The sequence below is a fragment of the Desmodus rotundus genome, chromosome 3 (genome assembly GCF_022682495.2).
Source record: "Desmodus rotundus isolate HL8 chromosome 3, HLdesRot8A.1, whole genome shotgun sequence".
Lineage (NCBI taxonomy): Eukaryota > Metazoa > Chordata > Mammalia > Chiroptera > Phyllostomidae > Desmodus > Desmodus rotundus.
In genome coordinates, this window is record NC_071389.1 from 20,639,612 (window position 1) to 20,662,605 (window position 22,994).

The 22,994-nt window shown below is 52.9% G+C and overlaps 1 protein-coding gene and 1 long non-coding RNA gene across 5 annotated transcripts in view; one reads left to right on the forward strand and one right to left on the reverse strand.

Moving 5' to 3' along the window:
* LOC139440785 (uncharacterized) overlaps nucleotides 1-1,025 on the forward strand; it is a 22,434-nt gene extending 21,409 nt beyond the window's left edge. Inside the window, exon 5 of one of the 2 annotated variants that reach the window (XR_011650957.1) lies at nucleotides 159-1,025. This is a non-coding gene — a long non-coding RNA (uncharacterized lncRNA). The remainder of the gene's footprint in view (nucleotides 1-158) is intronic. The other variant, XR_011650958.1, reaches the window with a different exon arrangement.
* TRIM62 (tripartite motif containing 62) overlaps nucleotides 1-18,726 on the reverse strand; it is a 27,986-nt gene extending 9,260 nt beyond the window's left edge. The window contains exons 1-5 of one of the 3 annotated variants that reach the window (XM_024554539.3): nucleotides 18,635-18,726; nucleotides 17,678-18,089; nucleotides 6,944-7,039; nucleotides 2,323-2,579; nucleotides 1,429-1,544 (exon numbers count right to left, since the gene is read on the reverse strand). In XM_024554539.3, coding sequence (XP_024410307.1) covers nucleotides 1,429-1,544; nucleotides 2,323-2,579; nucleotides 6,944-7,039; nucleotides 17,678-18,085 — 877 coding nt within the window. In that variant the 5' untranslated portion in view covers nucleotides 18,086-18,089; nucleotides 18,635-18,726. Of the gene's footprint in view, nucleotides 1-1,428; nucleotides 1,545-2,322; nucleotides 2,580-6,943; nucleotides 7,040-17,677; nucleotides 18,184-18,634 lie in introns of all 3 variants that reach the window. The other 2 variants (XM_024554538.3, XM_045190799.2) reach the window with 2 other exon arrangements.
* Between the last annotated feature and the right edge of the window lie 4,268 nt (nucleotides 18,727-22,994).

Below are 22,994 nucleotides of genomic sequence, written 5' to 3' on the forward strand. Positions count from 1 at the left end.
CTCTGCTCGGCCTCCAGGACAACCCAGGGTTCCCTCCTACTTCTCTGGCGGCTCCTTCTCTGTCTCCTTGGCCGGGCCTCCCTCCTGTCCCTGAATGTCTCAGGGCTCCCAATATTAGAGTGGCCCCCCGCTTTCTTCCACCTATCCTCACTTCCTAGGTGATCTCACCCAGGCTCATCCAACACGGTCCCCATGCTGAGGATGCCGGCGGTGATCTTTCTCCGGTACTGCAGACTTGCCATGACAACGCCTCCTCTACATCAGCACTGAGACACCTAATTGGCTGCGAACCTCAATCCCATCCTTCAGTCACCTCTGCCAAAACCGTCGCCAGCTTCCTTGTCTTCTTTCTCTCACACGTGAGATCCACTCCATTAGCAAATCCTGTCGCTTTCCCTTCAAAGTAGGTCCTAAATCCGACTGGTCCTCACCACCTGCGCTGTCACGGCCCTGCTCCACGCTGCCGACATCCCTCATCGGGGCTACAGTAGCAGTCTCCTAACCCTTTTCCCAGCCTCCATCCTTTACCCTCTTCAGTCTGTTCTCAACCCTGCAGCCAGAGAAACCCTTCACAAACTCCAGCCAGCTCAAGTCACTTCACTGCCCCAAACCCTCCAATGGCTCCCCTCTCACTCAGCGTAAAATTTAAAGTTCTCACACTGGCCTACAGGCCCTCATGGTCTGGCCACGAATCCGTCCCTCACCTCCTCACATCAGCTTCCCTTCTCACTCATGTCATTCCAGCCACACCTCTTTACTGTTCTTTGAACACTCGGGCTTGCTCCCGCCTCAGGGCCTTTGCACGTGCTATTCCTGTTGCCAGGAACACTCCTCCCTGGGATGGCTACATAGGTCACTCTCCTTCCTTTAGGTCTTTACTCCCATGCCTCCTTCTCAGTGTGGTCCTCTAACTGGATCTCCGATCTAAAATCTCTAACCTACCTTGGCATCCTTGAGCCCCGTTCCTTATCCTTTATTATTACCTAATAAACTCTGCATTTTACTTATTTACTTTTCTTTCGTTCTCTCTCACACCTAGGGTATAAGATCCGCAAGGGCAGAGATTTTTGCCTGTTTTGCTCACAGCTGTATCTCTAGCACCTAGAGTAGCGCCTGGTGTGAGGTAGGTGCTTTATATCGTGAACTGCCCAGGGCCTCGGCCTCTTCATCTGGAAAATGCGTACACTAATAGAACCCACTCCCTGGGGTCGTATGAAGATTCCTTGAGCTCAGTGATTGTATATGTGCTCAGCATAGGCTCTAGAACACAGTAGGTGTTCAGCAAGGCACTCTTTTCGTCCCTTTGTCCTGCCCCCTTGCTGTGTTTGGAGAGGGGGGCTGGGCTGGGATGCGCCCTATCTCGCCGCAGCCCATGATAACCCTTGCTTCTTCCTGGGTGCTCTGGCTGAGAGGCAGGCAGGGCCTTACCTGGGTGGATGTCCTGAAACAGGGACTTCCAGATGGTGTACTGCAGGGGGCCTGTGTACTTGGAGGTTGGAAAGTCTTCATATGTCAGATTGGTCTCGTGGATTTTGCCTTTGAGCCTGGAAGGAGAGCAGGAGAGCAGGATGCACTGGGGGCTGGATTCCTGTTCCAACACTGGGGCCCTACAGCCAGCCACCTTCATGGTAGCTAACATAGGGTGAGGTCACATGTGTGAAGTCTGCCGGACCCAGTTCAAGTGCCTGCTTGTACCACTTCCTAGCTCTTAGCTATCAGTCTCAGTTTCCTCATCTTTAAAATGGGTACTGTGATAGCACCTGCCTTCTAGGCTGTACGGATTACATGGCATAACATACAAAATGGTTTAACACAGTGCTTAGCCATGGTCAACACCAAATACATGATGGTAGTGATCAGTATGGATCATCAACAAACCCATGATTAAGTGTTCCTGTCATTAAAGGTGGCTGTGGGACCAGAGAGACCTGGGGTTGAATCCTGGCTTTCCCTACATAGCACACGAGGAGCCTTAGCCCACTGATCTAGCTTCTCTGTGCCTCAGTGTCTGCATGTGTGATGGGGATGATGGTGGTGACTACCTTCGGGGGAGTATGATATAATATCGATGTTGTAAATAATACCTAAATATGTACTGGAACATACATATTGTAACACAAGTAATATACTATATTATGTATGTATAAATACATGAAGCCTCCAGCATAGGCTCTGGCACAGGACAGGTGTCCAATATATTTGATAAAGATCTGAATGAATGAATTCTCTGCTAACCGCCCCATCTGCCCCACTCCCACCACCCCGCATGGGCTGGAGAGGGGATGCCCATCTGAGGAAGGTCCCCAACAGGTAGACACTTACCTCTCTGACAGTGAGGCCACCCCGGCCAGGAAGGTGTGTCGGTCAGTTTCGGCCAGCCGCTCCTGCAGGATCTGGGCCCCCTCCTGCACCTTGCGCAGCTGCTGGCTGTAGCGCTGGACTTTCTGCTCGATGTCGGTCAGTGTGCGCGCCGTGTCGGCCTCCAGCTCCTCCAGCATGGCCTTCTGCCGCTCCCGCAGCAGCCGGTGCAGCCGCTCGAAGGCCTCGCCGATGGTGGTCCGCAGGCTTTTGGTGGAAGACTGTGGGGACAGTCATCAGGGTTATGTTAGGGAGAGCAGATGGGGTGATTTCTGGGTGAGAAGAGGACACTGAGAGCCTTGGCATGTAGAGAGGAGAGGGGGAGAGGACGCGCTTGGTGGGAGGAACGGCGCAGGAGAAAGTATGGTGGTATGAAATGACTGGCACGGCCAGGCGCAGCAAATGATTCTGTGCACCCCATTAGAGAACTAATGGGGTGGTCCAGGTGAGACAATGAGGCGGGAGTGACAGGATCAGCAAAGGGACATACATGTCTTGAAAGAGATTTAGGGTGTCGAAGACATCTTTGGCCCTGGTGACTAACTGGCAGGCTGCCGTGAGAAAAGGGTGAGGATGATGCCCTATTTCTGGCTTGGGAGTCAGAGGGATGGGAAGCTGAAGCTGCGATGGGGGGCAGGGAGAAGATGTTGAGTTCAACCTGGGATACAGGTAAGTCTTTATTTTTTAACAAAATCACTCATGGGCTCAAACAAAGATGACAAATTGATGACAGATATCAGAAGCTTTAGAAACTGCAACACGCTGGGCAAACCTTGGTGGTCACTCGCCCTGTCTGTCCCACCACCCCTGAAACCCGCTGGCCAAGGAAGAGTGGGGCAGGGCACAGGCTTCTGTGCTCAACAGGCTGGGGCAGCACCGAGCTCTGGGTCTGGAGCACGGCAACCTCAGCTGCCTGATGTCTGTGAACCTTAGTTCTCTTATCTGTGAAAGAGGGAGCAAAACCACACTGCAGGGTTATGGTGCGGGTTAAGTGAGGGAGTGTTCACCACATGCGTGGTATTGTTCGAGGTTCAGAGAAAGGGCCTGCTTATTAAAAAGGCATCAGTTCTAACACATCCTGGAAGTCTTCACTGAGAGCTGGCTTCTGAGCTGCAGCCTGGAGGATGAGCGGGATGTCAACCGAGGGCGAGGGAAACAGGAAGAGGGGCCAGCGTGAGTCAGGACGATGCACACAGGGCACGGGAGTGTGGCCGGGCCGCAGCAGTGTGTGGGGCCTGCCTCTGCAATCTCACTTTGTGGGATTCTGGCTGGGAGTTCAGAGAGTCAGGCATCCTGCAGTGTGCAGTGTCCAGGGCTCTGTGGGAGGCTCCACAAAGGCTCAATTAGGGCCAGTTCCCTCCCTGTCTGGGCTGCCGGCCGGCAGGAAGAACTGCTGGCAGTGGGCCAGCCTCCCTGCGCATGCCCACCCAGAGCTCCAGGCAGACAAAGGGGTGGAAGGGAGGCTGGGGAAGAACACCCAGGCTGCCTGTGGCCTTCTGGAGCCCCTCACTCAGGGAGGGTAGAGGCTTCTGCAGTGGCAGGTCGCAGATAGAGAAGATGGGGCCTGCTCCTTCCTGCACCATCTGCTGCCGCCCTCTAAAGGTCCCCCAATCCCATGGCCGCCCCTTCTAATTCCTCCTGAACCACTTCCTCCTGAACCACTCTGCAGCAGCCTTTGGACCACTGGGTCCCCTCTACTAATCGAAAGTGCTGGTTTGCCTCCCACCTCTGTGGCTGCTCCCTCTCTGCTACCAGGTTTTTCAGGGTGTGCCTGGGCCAGTTCCTCCCATTCTCATCCCACGTGTCCTCTCTCACCTCCCGCTTGCCTTGCTTTGAGGATGGCTCCCACATCCTCATCATTGGCCTTCCACACATCTCCTGAGCACGCATTCATCTTTCTAGATGCCTCTTCCCCACATAACCCTGGGATCCCGAGGCCCTCCGACTCACTCGGTCCAAAGTCAACTCTGTGTCTCGGCCAACAAACTCGCTGCCAGAGTGATCCTTCTAATGCATAAACTGGGTCATAGCCAATTCTGCGTTTAGGGACCTTTCTTGGCTCCTTGATGACTAGTCACATTCCAAATTCCTTAGCCTGGCATTCAAAGTCCTTAATTAATCCTAGCTTACCTCTCTAGTGCCACTGCATTTCAATTCTACCTGCCTAGAATGGACACCCCAATTGTTTATTCAAAAGCTATCTCCTCTGTGACACCTTCCTTTACTTTTTCAAGCAGTTAGTTAAAGGTTCCCAGAGCATTTTATAAATACTTAACGCACAGTCCCACGGTTCATGTGGCTCCCAGCTAGGAGATCAACCCCCCTGCCCTATGGTAATGATGTCTTCCTCAGCTCTACCCCTCAACCACCCCCCAACCCCCGTCCATCCCAGGGCCCGACACAAGGCTGTTAGCAGTCAGTACCTGCCTGAGAGGCAAAGGAGTGAAGGGTCTTGCCCAAGATTACTCTACAAAGGTGGGTGCAAACTCCATCTTATTTCTAGGGTGGGAGCCCAGGGTTCCCTAGGACAAGAGAGGATGGGAAGGGAAAGTGGGAGAGGCAGCTCAGAACTCGAACCTCTGGGTGACAGCCACCCCAGGAGACCCAAGCATGTTTCCTGACCTGCCTGGTTTGCTGATCACAAAGCCAGGGATCTGGCTGAGGCTATCCCAGCACCAGGCTGGGGTAGACACTAGGTTCTGGCAGAACTGGAAAATAAGCTCCCAGTGGGCCACTTACGAGCTCTGGGACCTCAGGCCAGCCCCTCAACCTCTCTGTGTCTCAGTCTCCTTGCTGATAAAACGGTGTTATAGTTTCTACCTTAAAGGGTGTTCCTGCCCGCCTCACTCATAACTATTGACTGTGTGGGAAGCACCGTGCTAGGTCTGGGGAGTCCTGTTCTCGTGGAGGTGGCATGCTGTGGGGCTCAGCGAGACAATGAATGGGAAACAGTTTCTAGCAGAGAAAGGTTTATCCTAACGGGTATGTCCAGGTTACTTTAGTTCTTTCTATGGCAGAGCCACCCCTGCCTCACCCCCAGTCCCTCTGCTGCTGTGGCTGGGAAAGAAGCCCCTGCCCCAGCCCACCACCTCCCTGGGAACACACTGGGGCTCGGAGGAGCTGGGGCCATTGCAGAAAAACACCCTGCCAAGAATGCATCGCTCAGTCAGAGCCGACCAAGGAAAACACTGGGCCTGGGGAGGTCGGACAGACCCTCAGGCTGGGCCACTGGGGGAGCAGGCGCCGCAGGAAAGCCGAGTCAGGCACCAGGTGAAATATGACCTCCAAAGCATCCATAGGCATTTCTTGTATAAACACCCTGGTCCAGACAGGAAGCAGGGCTGGGGGAGCTGGAGGGGAAGGTGGCCCCACAGGACCCCCCAGAGGTAGACAGATGGACAGGAAATCAGAGGAGGAAGAGGTCAGTGGAGGAAAACAATGGGGGGGGGGCGGTGTGGAGAAAGGAGAATGCTGGGGAGAAGAAACAGACCATAATATTCCCACCTCATCCAGACAGAGGCTTCCATGTGCTTCTCTTTATGAGGAAGGTATAGAATCACCAGGCAGATGGGGAAACTGAGGCTGTGAGAAGCAGATAGGCCAGAGTCCTGGCACTGTTTCTCATCTGTTGCCTGCAGAGGGTCCTGCTCAGAGGGTCCCTCTGGAATGTTCTCTGAAGAAATGTGTGAGACCCCACAGCAGGTTGCCAAGCTGGGGCACAGATCTGGATCTCCAATGGCCTCTGGTGCCCCAGTGTGGCCTCCCCAGGCCCAGAGCATCCCTAACGCTCCGCTCCAGCTGCTGCAGGCCGCCGCACTGCTGCTGATGAAGTGGAGCCAGAGTGAAATCACCCGAGAGCTTAGCAGCTGGGCCTGAGTCCTCAGTTCTTGGTCCCAGAAAAATGGGGCAGAAATCAAAGCAAGCCTTGCCCAGTTAGTGAGCCGTCTGTGAGGGGAACTTAGAGGGAGCGCCTCAGACGTGTGCCAGGATCCAGAAGTGAGCTGCGAGGAACCTGGCAGAGTCCCCACTGTACAGACAGGAACTCCAGAAAAGTATGCAGTTTACTGCAAGTCACACAGTGAGTGAGCGGCTGCGTCAGAATTCTTGCCCTCCTCTTAGGACAAGAAAAAAGGCTTTTCTTTTTAAACCAGGCTAGCCAGAGACTGCAGGGTTTGAACCTGTTCTTCAGAGTCCATAATCCCATGGCCAGAGCTTCAAGGGAAGATGTGTTTAATAATGGAAGAGGGAAAAAGACCCTTGCAGGGAGCCAGGGTTTTCCCAAGGGCCCCTGGTCCTACCTCAACTTCCAACCAAAGTAGGAAGAGGACCCACCCTTAACCCAGGCACTAAACCAAATCCTTGCCCTCAGTCACCCTGAGGTGAGTCCCACCCCATTTATCTTTGCTGAAACCTCAACCTCGGTTTCACCCAGAAGCCCCGGCCCTTGCACTTGGAGTTTAGCCCCTCGAAGCCCCGCCCCCACAGCAAGCCCCAGCTCGTAACCCATTCAGCCCCCGCTGGCTCCGCCCCCACGGAGCCCAGTCCCATCCGGCCGGCTCCACCTCCGTGCGCAGGCCTGGCTCACCTTGGTCTCCGCCAGCTGTCGCTTGAGCAGCTGCAGCGCCTCTGTGTGCTCCCGCTCGCTATCCTGAAGGGCCTGAAGCTGCTCCTTCAGCTCCCTCTGTGGGGGAGAAAAAGCCTCAGTTTACAGGGTTTGCCAGTTTCTGTGACGTGAACACTCCCACCCAAGCCGATTTCAAGCTATCAATGAGAGGTCACAGGACACCGCGGGGCTGCGAGGAGGTTTGCACAGTCAGCTCTCGGGAACCGGTGCAAACTGGCTCCAGCACACCACTGCCTGGGGTCCTTTCCTTTATTTTTTTTACATGGAGGAGAAGTACACCCCCACCTAATTTCAGCTCCTTTTAGTCAGGCCCGGATTACTAACAGCTGAGAGTCATTCCTAATTGATTCCGGTGCATCTGAGTCGTTGGAGCAGATGGATTTCATGAGTGCAGAGTAGCAGCTCCTCAGCCCCTCCCTGACAGCCTCGGGCCTGTCCAGCTCGGGAGGAGGCCTGAGAGACACGTGTTGGAGGAGGTGGGCCCAGTGCTGCAATCCTCCGCACTGGTGGTCCTCCCGGGTCCACAAAGGACCCAGCCACCCAGGCAGCTCTTCAGAGTCTGAGAAAACCGCCCTGGAGGCTGTGCTCTGAACAGGGCCCCTGAGGGACTTGGACAAATTCCTTCCTGCTTTCCTGGCTGGGGAATAGGGACAACAGGCCTGTCCCTTCCTCTTGGACCCCAGCAGCAATCGAATTGGGCCCCACATGGTGCTGTGTCAGCAACAGAGAGAGAGATGAGGGACGAGTTCCAACCCATGATGCTTCGGGAGGGATGCAGATGAGTTGGGGGGGAAGACAGTGACACAGACATTTACATCACAGTGAATGCTGGAAGTACAATATTAGGGGACCCCAACCTACTCCCCCCACATGTTCCCATTTCAGAGAAGGGCACCCCACCCCCCACCGCCAGTGGAGCCAGAAATTGGGGAGTCATCTTTGACACTGTTCACCCATCAATCCAATCTTCAGTTTGCCCTGAAATTTGTTCCCTCCTCTCTATGCCTTCTGCCATCACCTCCGCCCCTTAGCCCCCACCTCCCTGCCCCTGGGCTGTGGCCCCAGGCCCCTCCCTGCCGCTGCACTCTCCAAGTGCCCCCCACCTGCCCCAGTAGCTGGAGTGATCGTTGTAAAGGGCAGCTGTGTCCGTGTTTCTCCCCCCACGCCCTTCTCCAAGATTTCTACACTGTCTGGGAAGGATGGCACTAATCAGAACAAGGTATTCAAGGCCCTTCACTGCTGGCTCCAGATTTCTGTTCCAGCCTTATCTCTTAGTCTAGACCTGCACTGTGCAATATGGTAGCCGCTGGCCACATGTGTGTGTTTAAATTAAAATGAAATCAAAACTAAATAAGATTAAAACTATATTCTTCAGTTGCACCGGCTACTGGAATGCACATTTCAAGTGCTCAAAAGCCACATGTGGCATCTGTATCAAACAGCACAGATGCACGACACTTCCATCACTCTGGAAACTCCTGGACGGCGCTGCTTTAGATGCACTAAGCCTGGTGCATGCTCTCCTCCGGGTCTTTGCACCTGTTGGTCCCTCTGCCTGGAGAGCTCGCCCACATTGTTCTTCACTTATTGGACACCTACCCATCTCTTAAGACCTAGAGTAAACATCACTTCCACTGAGAAGCATCTCAAACTGTCCACACTGTCCCAGACACTCCTTCACTGGCGCCATGGTGGCACACGTGACATATACATTACAAAGTTACCTGTCCATCTCCCCCACGAGACTGTGGGCTCTGGAGGGCAGGGACTGCATCTGATAGATTTTCACTCTCAGTACCTAGGACAGGGCCAGGCACAGAGTGACTTCAGTATGAATCTGTCCAGGGAAGAGGCTGCACAGATCTGAGCTCACCTCCGGAAGGGTGGGAGGGGAGAGAGGGCCCCAAGCAGGCAGCTCACCCCAGGAGGGCTACCCAGACTGAGGGAACAGCTAACTTAGGAAAACCAAACCCTGGAACTCAAGGGGCAGGACTAGGAGGCAGCCTGAGCTTTGCCTCCACTCCATCCCTGCCCCCGTTCCTTGTCTCCTTCCAGGCCCGGGATCAGACCTGGTCAGGAGGCTGGCTCTGCCACACGCTCACTGTGTAACCTTGGGCATGTATCCTAACTCTCTGTGCCCCAGTCCCTCATCCGTGAAGTGGGGATAACAATACCTCCTAGGGTTGGGAGGGTGAAAGGAGATAACAGTAGGAAGTGTGACGCCTCATCGGCCAGAGCATGGCATACACTCAGCGCTCAGGAGGTGGAGTGGTCACCATGTCCCATGTGAGGCTTTGAGTCACTTCCCCATGTCCTCACCCCTTGCTGTGTCCAGGTGCCTCCCTGTGTCCTCAGGCAGCCAGAGCAGGAAGGAGCTCCTGGGACCATCTGGTCCAACCCCCTGGATTACTAAAACAGGAAATTAAAGTCCAAGAAAAGGGACTGGGTGGCCCACAGCCACACGGATTGACACAGGAGAACCAACCGGGTAATTTACCACTAGCAGAGGTCAAACACGAAACACGAAGCTATCGATAAACTCCCAAGTGACAGGGCTAACTGGGGGAAGGATGCTGGCACTGCCAGGGCTCAGGACCAGAAGGGCTGCAGGTGGCGTGATTGGGGTTTGAATTTCACAGGCGTCATGTATCTAATTCTCACAAGCTCACGAGGTTAGTGCCTTATCACCTCCATGGAAATGGAGGCTCAGAGAGGTCATGTGGCTGGCCTAAGGTCACACAGCTCACAAGGGGCTCTGAGTGACTCCAAATCCCTGCTGGAAACCCTTGGCTGCTCTGTCTCCCACTCAATTCAACACAGCACCATGCCTGGTCACCCATGGCCAGGCTCTGGACCAGCCACTCGGTGGGGGGGCGGCTATAGACACAGTCCTTGCCCTTGAGGAGGCTGCAGTTGTTTGGGGAGGCAGAAACGTGGATATGAAGACTCCATGGGAGAACAGAATAAACACGGTGGGACCACCTAGGAACCAACCCAGCTGGCTGCCACCACTGGACTGTGTTTGTGACACCCTCCCTTCACCTCAGTTTCCAAATCTGTGAAGCACAGCTAATAACAGCACAGGCTCCACAGGGTTGTGCGGATTACATGACGACCTAATTCACGACCTGCCACGGTGCCCAGGATGTGCTCTGTTGCTCTTAGCTGTTGTCATTATCATCACAGTAATTACAATTATACGGGAAGTAGGGACTCAGACCTGGGGAGCTCCCAGGAGAGAGTTTATTTTTGATGGAAGGATCAGGGAGAGAGGTGGGCAGGGTTCCTTCTAGTCTCCAGGGTGGGGCCCAAGCATTTCAGTGGACAGAACGAGTCAGGCAGGGGAACACCTGGCCTGTGCAGGACGTGGGGGCAGTAAGAGATGGCTGGAGCCAAGTATGTGGCCAGGGGCAGTCACAAGCTGAAAGGCCATGAGGCTGGCTCAGGTGAGCGTTGGGGGTGTGGAGAAGGCCTTGAAGGTTAACCTGGGGGAGCTGGCCTCTGCAGGGGCCAATCAGAGCTGAGGCAGGGCAGGAGGAGGGGAGAGGAGGAGGCACCCGCAGAGGGCAGAGTCACAGCTCTCTACCCCTTCCTCCAGAGAGGGGACAGAGTCAGGGCTGGTGCAGACCTGAGCACACAATTACGCTAATATGTCAGCTCAGAGACTGTGAGGCTCCCACAGCTTTGGAGAGGCCAGGACTGGGACAGCAGCTGGGGTGGACAGAGAGCCAGACCTCCCCCCCTGAGAGGCCACCCTCTCCCAGCCCAGAGGACAAGGCTGCCTCAGGAGGCCATCTCGCCTTGACTTCAGGGACTCCACCCCCTTGCCGCTCAGCGCAGCCCAGTGGAGACAACATGAACTCTGGCCTCAGGAAAGTCTGGGTTCAAATCCCAGCGGTATGTCTTTCCTTTCTCAGGGCCCACCTCTCAGGGCCCACCTCTCAGAGCCTTATCATCAAATGGGGATAAGAGCCACCCTGAGGCTGTGATGAGGACTAAATTAGATGGTACCTGTGACAGGGCCCAGCATGGTGCTGGCATGTTGGAGGTTGTCAAGGCCCTCCCCGCTTCTCTGTGCTCTGGTACTGCTCTTTCTTCCCTTCTCTGACCCAAGGATGCTAGAAATCTTAACATGGCAAACTGAACTTGCCTCTCCTGTTTCCTTTCCTCCCAATCCCTCTTAGATGCCCGGACCTCCCGAAGCTCCTGCTCCTCCGGACAGATAGGAACTCTTGTATATCTTGCCTATGTCTGAGCTTTGCCGCCTCTGGCTGCAAGTCCTGGCTGCTCCCCCAGCCTCCAGGCTCTCCCACCAGCCCACCCTGAACAGATCAGACCAGGCCACACACGCCTGCTCAAACCCGTTCCTGGCTCCCCAGCATCTCCAGGATCAAGTCCAAGCTCCTTGGGCTGGGGGAGGGTATATTCAAGGTCCTTCTTGAGCTGGTCAAGCCTCACTCTCCCATTCTTGCCTCCTCCCATACAGCCTCCCCTCCAGCCACAACAAACCACCTGGGCAGGTGCTCACCTCCATGCCTGTCCCTGGTCAGACTCAGATAACGGGAGTCCGAGTTCCAGCTTCAGTGACACTTAGTGGTTGTACTTAGGCACAGTTTCTGAGCCTCAGTTTCCTCATTTAAAAATGTAGCAATGAGACCCAATTCATAGGGCTGCTGTGAAGATTAATCAAGAGAGGGAGAGAGAACCACAGCAAGGCTGGGGCTCATTCATTCTCTCCTGGGTCCCTCACAGGCCTTGGCCTCAGTATCCATAGCAGCGGTGTCAACTGGAGAAATTACTGAATGAATCTCTGAATATAGAATGGAACCCACCTCCAAGTCCTCCGCACCCCTCCCCCACCCCAAGTGTCCAAGCAGATTTCAAGGTCCTGAAGGTTAATGATGTTGTGAAAACACCACTGGATGAGTCCATTGAGCTGGGTTCCAGTCTAACCATGGATATGCCCACTTCCCACATGGAAAGTGGGGGGAGGGTGGAACTGGATGGCTTCCGAGCTCCCTCACCATTCGGATGCTCCCTGAGGCAGTTAGAGTATTGGTGGGGAGGCTGAGCTCTAGGCCAGACAGACCCTAGTCTGCATTCCAGCTCTGCCTCACACTTGCAGTGTGATCTCGGGCAAGTTACCGGGCCTCTCAGCCTCAGTGTCTTCATCTCAGCAATGGCGCTGATCCTAGTCCCACTGGGAGTAGGGAAGGGAGGCGGGGCTGCTGTGAGGATTCAATGCCTGTAACAGCACCTGGCACATAGCACACAGCCAGTAAATGTCGGCCAGTGTCTTTTTTAGAGTTGTTACTACTCTCATTGCCACTCCCTACCAGGTCCTTTTCTGTCTATGAAATAAACTTCAACTCTAGGTTTCTACACTGTAGCCTGTGCTTAGCCACCGCGTCCTGGATGAACAGGACACCTGTGACGAGGGACGTGCGATGCCAACAGCTAGCCCTGGCTTTGACTCGCTGCCAGCCTCGCCCCCACGGAGACTGCTACTTGCACATAAATCCAGCCCTCTCCTGGGAAAAGTCACAGCAGAAGCTGCTTCTCAGGACACAGGCAACCTGGCTGCCTCCCTGTCCTTTGTATCTGTCATTTCTTTGAATAGGCAGCAACTCTCTCTCCCTCTTTATACATTAAGTGGACAGTCTTGTTCCTACTTCCATTTCCCAGATTGGGAAAGGGTGAAGAGAAGGCATTACCTTCCATTCAGGTGGGGGAAGCCAGAGGCAGGATTTGAACCCAGATTTTCCCCTAACCCTTTAAGCTCTTTCCCTATGTGGCTGCCTTGGTGTCCCTGGATCCCCACACCTAGTTTTTCAAGGCTCCCATCCAAGGCTGACATACCACTGTCTCCTGTGGCAAGAAGGAGGCCTTGGGAAAGGCTCCAGCGGTCACATGAGGCCTGGAGGGGGTGGCTGGGCCTAAACCCGATCCTTTCCCTGGAGGTCAGGAAGCTGAGCTGGCCAGAGAGCCGGATACCATGCCTGACCAAGACGACATCCAGCCACCTGTCCTCGGTGCATCAGCTGGTACAGAGCGTGTCCTTAGCCTGACCCTGTGCTGAGTACTTGAAATACAAAGACAGGCGGGAAGGGGGTGGGGAGGTGGGAAGACAACTACCCAGCCTTCAGAGGCAGCTCCACGGCTGAGTGGCCCTGTCAGACTGGCTTCAAATCCTGCCTGTGCCATTTACTAGCTGGGCGACCAAACAAGTTACTGCATTCCTGAGCCTCTGTTTATTATCTGTAAAGGAATCAAATTACAGTACCCACTGGATAAGGCGTTATGAAGATTAAATGAGGTAATACCATAAATGCGCTTAGTACATTAGGCTAGAGCTCAGTAAGTATTGCCTGAGAAGTCCCAAGCCCTGCTGAGATGGGGTTCCCTCCCTCCCTTGTGCTCTGCGGTCTAGTGCTCAGCAGTAAAAAAAAGAAAAAGAAAAAAGGAATGCATCCCCCCTACACACACATTCGCATGCTATTTACACAACAAAAATTCTGTAGAACTAGAAAGCAATTCTAACTGAGTTTTCTTACGGGGTGGGACTGCTGGGAGACTTAACTTTTACATTATATGGCTCTGTTTATTATGCTAATCCTATAATCTGAAAAAAATAAAAAGATATTTAAAAATTGTTGTGTGCCAGGCACAGTATCAGGCACTTTTAAAAACAGATTTTACTTATTTATTTTAGAGAGAGAGGAAGGGAGATAGAGAAGGAGAGAAACACCGATGTAAGAGAGAAACATCAGTTGGTTGCCTCTTTTAAACGCCCTGCCCAGGGACCAAAGCTGCAATTTAGGTATGTCCCCTGACCAGGGATTGAACTGGTGACCTTTCGCTTTGCGGGACAACGCCCAACCGACTGAGCCGCCCCGGTCAGGGCAGTATCGGGCACTTTTGACGTAGCATCGCTCACCTTCACGCTATCTTCCACCCCTGTTATAGATGAGCAGGTGGAAGCCTAGAGAAGTGAAGTAACCTCACCAAGGGCACACAGCTTCTCCGTGCTGAGGCCAGGGTCTGACCCCATGTTAGAATCTGGAGAGTACCCAGCAATTCTGCCTGGCAGGTCAGGGAAAGCTTTACGGAGCAGGTGACATTTGAGCTGATCCTGGAAAACTGAGTAGGACTTCTTCAGGCCTAGGTTTTCAACCAGGGGTGATTTTGACCCCGGGGGCACATGTGATGAAGTCTAGAGACATTTTTGGTTGTCACAGCTTGGGGAGAGGGGTGCTACTGGCATCTAGTGGGTAGAGAGAGGCTGGGGATGCTGCTAAATATACAGCGCACAGGATCGCCTTGCACAAAACAAAGCCTCCTCTGACCCGAAATGTCAATAGTGCAGAGTACGATGTGAAATCCTAGAGCTGTTATTGTTTATTGAGTGCTTACTATGTGCCAGGTACAGCACTAAGTCCTTGCAAATGTCCTCTAATTTAATGCGACCCAATCACTCCATGCTGTCGATGAGGAGTGTCAGGCTCACAGAGGATGAGTAACTGTTCCAAGGTCTCACAGACAGAAAATGGCCAGTGCCAGGGTTGGAGCTGTCCGAATACACAGCCAGAGAGCTCTTAACCTTTCTGCTCTGCTGCCTCCAGGATTTGTAATAAATGTAAAAGCTCCAGACCAACTGCTAGGCGGGTTGGGCACGGGGGGTGGTCTCCAGCTGAGCCTATGTCCAGCCTCCTCTGGCCTTGAGGCCTTGGGTAAAGTCCCCCCCACCTTCTGCCATTCCCCATCTGTCAAGTGAAGGTTGCACCAGACGATCTCCAAGGCCCTGGCAACTCTAAGTCTGATATCTTTAGGAGAGAGGCCCAATCTCAGTCTCCAGGGGCCTGCAGCTGGGAGGGGAGGGGATGTGATGGACAGACTCAGCCTCATTCCCAGTGCCTAAATAGCTAATGAGCCAGCTTCCCCACCAGGAGAGAGATGCAGGCAGAGGTCGGGAGTGGTTTGAACCTCACCCAGGAGCTTACCTCTCCACTAGGGAGGCATGTTTCTCAGTCACCTTCTTGCCAAGACCAATGCCAGGCCTTCTCAGGCAAGAGAGGCAGGTCTGGGCATTCCCCCAGCGGGGCACATGAGTTCTCACAGGAAGAGAAAGAATGGGAGTGTGTGCTGACCCAGCCCCTACCATGTGCCTGGTATCCCGAAAAGCAGGTCCATCTCAGGTCAGCCTCATGAAAATCCTCGTAGGAAAGAATCATCTTGACCCCACTTTACAGATGGGAACATCGGGGCTTACAAGCAGTGACTTGGCTGAGTTACACAGATAGTGTTGGAGGAAGGTTTGGAAAGCAAGTGTGTCTGACCCCAGGACGGTAACCACGAGGTAGTGAGTGGTAGTCCTGTTTGTCGTTTCACCTAAGAATGAAAAGGGTTTCAATAACATCCGCAGAAAATGTATGTTCAGTCTTTCCTGTATTCCCCAGGACACAGAGTGGACTACAAAAATACCAACACATAATAATTCTGATTTTCCGGTTTACTGAAAGGGTAACCAAAGTTCAGGGAGAAGACTTTCCAACTAGAAAGTCACACAAGGAGAGGAAGGGACGAGCAGCTGGGGGAGGGATCTGGCCTGGGTCCGGCTGTGCTTTCTAGCCCAGATCTCTCATTGTCTGGCGTGTGGCTTTGGGTATGTCACATCGCCTGTCGGGACCTCAGCATCCACAGCTATATAATGAAGAGGATGGACAGATGGTTTCAGACAGAGTCCCTTCAGACTCTTCCACCCTGCGCCCAGTTCTGTCAAAGGTTCTTTCCTCTTCCCAGTTTGTGTGTCTGCACAGACAGGGAGATGGGGACCCCAGTGCCTGGCACAAGGAAGGTGGAGGGCCAATAATAGCCTTTTACAGGCTCTCAGAGCCCCCAACCCATGCTCTCTATCATTAAAGAGCCAGATTGGAAGACAGCCAGTCAGGGTTTGGGAATGAAAGGGACAGAGAGTGGGTAATGATGAACATGAGGCTATTTCTCCTGGGGCCAACGCTCATCTCCATGAGCATCTGCTAGGTGCCAGCTGACTTGTAGGAAGTCATGTAGAATGGGGGGAACTCCCTACAACATGGGACAAAGTAGTTATTTATCTCCTGCATAAGCATCTTGAGGTTCAGAGAGCTCACTCTCTCCCAAGTTAGCCCACTGCATTTTCATAAAATGTGTGCGTCAAAAACCTCCTGCTTCCAAAATCTCCATAAATCTGGGCCAGCTGTGGCCAAGGTTGGTCATTCATTCATTCATTCAACCTTTTCTGATATGTGCTGTCGGCCAGGCCCTGTGCCAGGCTTTGGGGCCACAGCTAAGATGAATAACAGACTGTCCCTGATCTTGGGAAACTGTGTGCTGGATTGGTATGCCAAGGCCAGAGACATGGGGGGCTGGATTTAAATGATTTCACTTGAGAAAAAGATTTCAGGCTCCAGTAAGCTTGGGAATCATTTTATTAAATATAGTAAAATGAGTTTCTTGCTATAATTCTCCAGCATTTCTCCAAGCCTTTAATATGCAAATGTAGACTGAAAATCCTCCAAGGGGTGGACAGAGAGTATACTATATTTCCCAAATATAGCTTTCTGGAACACCCCTTTTCAAAACATCATACTTGTTAACAGAAAATGTTAGGGGAAATGCAGCTCTAATGCAATTTTTCTGGGCCAGTGGATCTCGGGAAGACTTACACAGAGGGAATGTTTGAGCAGGGCTTTTAGAATTCAGTAGGAGTTGGTTAGTGAGGATGGGAAGGTTTAAGGAGAACGTTTATAGTCCTAGGCTGACTGTGCTCAAGTTACTGTGCATGTACTGTTTCGTTCAGTCCTCAAAGGTCCTGATGTGGGTGACAGAGCCAAGGAGGTCATCAGAAGCCCCTGGAGACTCCTACAGGTCCACACCCTGCCTTCTCAAATCACCTTACCTCAGAGCCTCATTCTCTAAACCTTGAGTCCTCAAGTCCTGACCTTAAACCCAAAATGGTTCTTATAGTATCTGGACTAGATCCCAGCCTTAACCCCTCACACACCTTGGCCTAGCTGTTGGCACCCGAACCTACCTTCTCAGCAGTTTGCTGACTCTAACCTGGACTCTCTCAGATTTAATCCTTCGGGCACTGTCCCTTGGTCCTGATGCACACCTGACTAGGCTCTGCCCCTTTGGGCTCCCGCACCTGCTGCTCAGCTACTCCATATAGTCCTCGCCCATCCTGGGAGGCAGTTCCACCCCATGTCTAGCCCTGACTGTGTTCCCATACCAATCAGTATCTGTCCCAGACTGTCCTGAACCATTCTGCTGTGGGCCTGGTCTCCAGGTCCAGCCCCTAATGACACTTGTCAGTGGCCCCATCCTTGCCCACCTCTGATTCAGCCCATCCCCAACCCTGTCCCAACCTGTACCTGGTCCAGTTCTCATCTCATTTGTCCATCCCCCACTGCATTGCTGACCTCTCCCCAACCATGGACCTCCCCCAACTTCAGGTCTATCTCAGGCCCAGTCCCAAGCCCCGCCCATCACCGCAGCCGTGCCCGGGCCCCGCCCCATACTAATTCTGATAGGGCCAGAACCCTGCCCGCGACCCCGCCCCGTGACAATTCTGACTGGGCCCCGCCTGCAGGCCAGCCCTGGCCACGCCCCCAGGCCAGCCCCGCCCCCCAGCCCTGGGCCTGCGGTGCTGCCCACCTGCAACTCCTCGAAGGCATCGTCGATGCCGGTGACTTGGTGCTGCTCGTGCAGCGCTGGCTCGTCGCAGAAGAAGCAGAGCAGTGCGCGATCCGTGAGGCAGAAGAGCTTGACCTTGTCATGCGCCTGGCAGGGTCGTGCCGCGCGTCGCGCATTGAGGATGGCGTCCAGCGGGAAGGCGCTGTAGCGCTCCACAATGTTGGCCAGCTTGAGGCTGGGGGCGAACGCCGGCTCGGCGAACGTCCGCCGGCACTCGGGGCAGTCGCGGGCGCCCTGCGCCTCCTGCCGCACCCAATGCTCGGTGATGCAGCGGCGGCAGAAGTAGTGCTCGCAGCCCAGGCTCACAGGATCCTGGTAGATGCTCAGACAGATGGAGCAGAGCAGTTCGTCCTTGAGGCTGCAGGCCATGGCTCTGGGGGGCGATGGAGATAGGGGCCTGAGATGCAGGGGGCCTGCCGAGAGAGCGCTGCGTTGTTGGGGGCAGCACGGAGGGATGTGTGCGGGAGCTGGCAGGGAGAGAAAGGAGTAGGTGCTACAGAAGGAAGGAGAGCGGTCCAGGAGGCGGGTAACGCGAGGAAGGGGTAAGGAGTAGAGACTATCCGAGATGAAAGCTTAGGAAGGTGGTCTCAAGGCAGTGGGTGACCTGGAGCGACGGGTGCTGGAGGGAGGGGGTCTGAGACAAGGGACTCCTGGCAAGAAGGTTCTAGGGGGAGGGGCAGTCCGAAGGAATGGGTGCTGGAGAAGGGAACCCAGGGGGGGACGGAGGCCTTGACGGGGGTCGAAATCCCGGGATGGGTACGATGGGGGGAGGGGAGAAACGGGGGATACGGAATTCTGGGGGAGGGTGAAGCCAAGCGGAACCGCACCGCGGCTGTGCGAAGCAGAGGAAAGAAGGGGTGCAGGCACGCTCAGCAGTTCGATCCCAGGCCCAAGACCCAGCGCCGCACGTATCCTTACCCCCACCGGCTCAGTAGTCACTGCTCTGGTCCCAGCGCTGCCTCCCAACCCGGAACCAGCCAAGCGGTAGCGCCAGGCAGCTGAGACTCCATCCCCGCCCCCGAGGGCGGGACCCCAGCAACTCCGCCCCCGCGGCAGGCGAGGGGGGGGATGGAAGGGGGAGGATGGAAGGGGCAGGGCCCCAGCCTTTAGCTGGGGGACCCCCTCCTTGCTCCAACCATTCTCCAGCTCCTAGGGGAGCAAAACCCAGCTGTTCCTTCAGGGTTCGCACTTGGAACAACATCCAGATCTTGCCGAGGATCCCTGAGGCGGGTGGGGCGGGGAACAGCCCATTTGAGAGCCTAACGAGGAAAGGAGGAACATCTTTTTGATGAACAATTTGAAGATTTGGGAAAAATAATATTTTGTATTAAAACAAACAAGAATATGTGTGTAATCTGCATAGAATACAACCTTTGCATAACATATAAAGATAAAACTCGAGAAATACCTTACTTGCTTAGAGCAAGTTCAAGACCCTCACATTTCTAAGCCCTGGGGTCCCACTTCCTTTCCCCTTTCTTAAGGAGTGCTAGGGGGAGAGGTTTGGAAAGCCCTGGCCCTGGCTAATGTCTGACCCAAGACATTGCCCCCGTTCGGCAAACATTTCTGGAGTGCCCTATCTGTGTAAGTGCGGGGGGGGGGGGGGGGGGGGAGCAGGAGAGGAGAAAGAGTAATAGGAGACCTTGTCTGTATGCCGGATGCAGAGGGGGTTCTAGGCCAAAGCGACAGCATGTGCAGAAGCATAGAGGCGTGAAAAGGGAGGGCACATTAGGGGGAAGTGCAAGTAGTTCTGTAACTATTGGGGGTGGGGTGGGCAAGGGGCTTGGGTGAGGCGGAGGGTGTTGAGGGTCACCGTACCAGATTTCCTGAAAGCATGGGGCTTATGAGCAGGGGAATGACCTGGTGTGTTGTGGGTTTCAGAAAGTCAAGGGGGTGCTCCTCGGAAAGGTGAAAGCAGAGACCCCTTCTTATGTGTCTGCCGGTATGCAGTGCTCCTTACACAGTAAAGGTGTGTGACTGAATAAAGGTAGCAAAGGTGTGACTGCAGGAAGGGAGCCTGGGCACCAGTCAGGTCACTGTTGTCATAGTGCCTGCAGGTCATGAGACCTGAACTGGGGCCATGGCAGTGGGTAAGGAGAGAAAGCTAGGGACTGAAAGCACAGACACTGTGACATTTGTAATAGATTGGATATGGGGGTGAGAGAGAGGGAGGCATTGCGCTTGGCTCCCCAGCTTCTGACTTCTCCAGCAAGGCCTTCACTGGAGTGCAACTTTGTTCAGTTACAATCTGACAAACAGCTCGAAGTTTACATCTCTACTGTCCCCGTGCCCTCCCGCACACCGTCACCCAGCCCCGTGTCTCCGTCATTGCCAGAAACATTCGGTTGCTCATGCAGCAGTGATGCCCCATCTTTTCCTTGCAGTCAAAGCCCTGACTCTGTCCAGGTGGTTTCCTTTCCCACATGACTAAGGGAAGGCTGACCCCAGCCCATTCCAGGAGTGAGTCCCATTTGGTCCAGGTCCACTGGAGGTCACGTGCCTCTTGTCAGTGATGCTTTGGTCTTGGACACAGGAGGCGGGTCCGGCCTGAGAAAACCAGAGGAGAAGCCTGTGGTAGGGAGGGAGCTTCTGGAAAGGATCTCTTCGCTTTAAAAAATCAGTCTATCCCCTTTGCTGCAAGTGGATGTGGTTGGTGGTGATGCTTGGAATTGCGACAGCCATCTTGCTCCCAGTCTGCGGACGCAGCCAACACATGACTGAGTCCGAGAGAGTCCTCAGGAAGTGGAGCTGGTGCTCTGATGCAGGGCCTAGACTTTTGGGTCTGTGAGATGTCCGTCTTATCGCTTAACACGTTTAATAGCTGTGTGCTATCACTTAGCAACCACAAGAATCCCAAGTGATACACTGATATGTACCCCCATTTTTTTGTAAGGAGGGCAGGGTCTACATTATTGAATTATTTGAAGTGAAATGAAGAGAAAGGCTTCATTTACTGAATGTGTAATCCATCCATCTCTTCTATAGCAACGTGGTAGTGGGAAAAATGGCTGGTCAGCTAGAGACCCCACTTTCCAGCTGCTCTTGCAGCTGAGTGTGGCTTCCTGACTAAGTGCTTTATGGTAGAATGTAAGTGAAATAGTTCTTAGGGTATTAGGTGTTTGCTCTTCCCTGCTCCATTTCCTCTTCCTTTGAGTTGGAACACAGATCTGCCAGGGACCCAGCTTCAATAGTGCTTCAATGGGGCTGACAGAGCAAAGATATGGAAGGAATCTGGGTTCCTGAATGACTCTATGGAGTGGAGCCACCCACAGACACGGACTAGAGTGTGAGGAATAAACTTCCATTTTCTACAAGCCATTGTTTTTGAGGTTTTTGCTGCAGCAATTTAGCATCCCCCGTGTGTGTTATTCTATATTTGTTTTGAGAAGAGGCTCTGGCACTGTTTAATGGTAATGTGTAAAACCTTTCGATAGCTAAGTTCCTCTTAATATCTAGCTCCAGTCTCTTCCAAGGTGGATGGAATATGGTTTCCTCGAGCTGAAAGCCACAGCCTATTTGGCTTTTCACAATACTTTCCAGCTTTTAGCCTTTTCACCCTTCAGACTGTTCTTCTGACCATCTCAGTTGTGAAAGAAAAAACAAACAACAACAACAAAAAACACAGGCCCAAAATGGCATCACTCATGCTAAAAGCCCAGGATTCCAAACCTGACTTTAATACCCAATTTAATTGCAGTTCCAACCTCTCCCAGAAACATAATCTTAATCAACCAATCTGGAATTTTCTGGTCAAGCACCAGTAAGGTAATGTGTGGCATAGCCCTCTCCATCCCCCATATAAAGAAGAGGCAATCAACACAACAAAAACCCTTCCCCCTTTCCCTCCAAGAAAAAGACATCCAGGCCCCCAAATAATCCTTTTTCTTTCACTAGTAGAAAAAAATCCCTGTTTTCCCTCCCACTTCCAATGACACCCTCCATGCTGTACAACTCCTTGGGGCTCCCTACTGGCTGCTCGATGGGCTGCTGCCCAGCTCATGACTCGTCTAATGCAGCCAATGAGATGCTCACACTTACTCAGCCGAATCTTGATGTTAACACAGTTGAGATGCGGAGCACTACACTCAAACTAGTGGCTGCAGCTAAGTTTGTCAAGTCATTGCTCTTTCTGGATCTGCCCCCCGCCTGTGGCCCAGGGGTCTAACACTCGGAGATCCTGTCTGCAGTGAATGTGTCTGCTTCCATCCACACGCTTAAACCAGTAACATCAGGAAGTTTCTTTTTTGAAAAACAATCCAAGAGATATTGTTGAGTGAAAAAATAAAGGAAGACCCAAACACACTCACAGACACATACTCACACATGAACACACCCAGTCATACACATGTGCACTATATGTGTAGCCCAAATCTGTAGAACTCCAGCAATTTTAAATGTGTGTATATATAGGCTAGGATTATGGAGGGGGGCTTCGACGTTTACATTGTATATCTCTGTTTATTATGTAACTTTGTATTCAGAAAAAAGACAGTAGATTCTTATTATTCATGGATTTTGCATTTGCAAATTCCCCTACTTCTAAAATTTACTTGCAACCCCCACATCAATATTTGAGGTGTTTTCGCAGTCATTTGGGGACGCGCACATGCACGGAGCGGTGACAATTTGGAGTTGCCAAACACACACATTCCCAGCCGAGATGGAACAGGCGACCTCTGCCCTCTTGTCTCAGCTCTCAGGCTGTAAACAAGTGCCCTTTTTGTGGTCTATTCAGTGTCATGTTTTCTCATTTTTTGTGCTTTTTTTTGTTGGTGATTTTGCCATTTAAAATGGCCCCCGACTGTAGTGCTGAAGCACTACCTAGCGTTTCTAAGCACAAGGAGGCTGTGAGGTGCCTTGGGGAGAAAAGATGTGTGTTGGGTAACCTTCATTCAGGCGTGAGTTATAGTGCTGTTGGCCACGAATTCAATGTTAATGAATCAACAGTATATATTAAATAAGGTGTTTTTCAAACAGAAATGCACATAAAACAAGGTTGTGTATTGATTGGCTGGTGAAAACATGGCCAGAGGCTCACAGGAACCCTGTATTTCCTGAAGGGGCAATGATTCAGTATTTGCTATTTCAGTCTTTGGGGCAACTTTATAGAACATAACTACTGTGAATAATAATGAGGGTCGACTGCATTTAAAACTGTCATGTCCAACAGCATCCACAGGTAAAAGGTACCAACTCCCACGTCCCTTTCCATCCAGGTCACATTGACTCAGGTCTGCTCAAAGGGGGTGGGGCAAGGAGATGCACATGGAGCCACTCC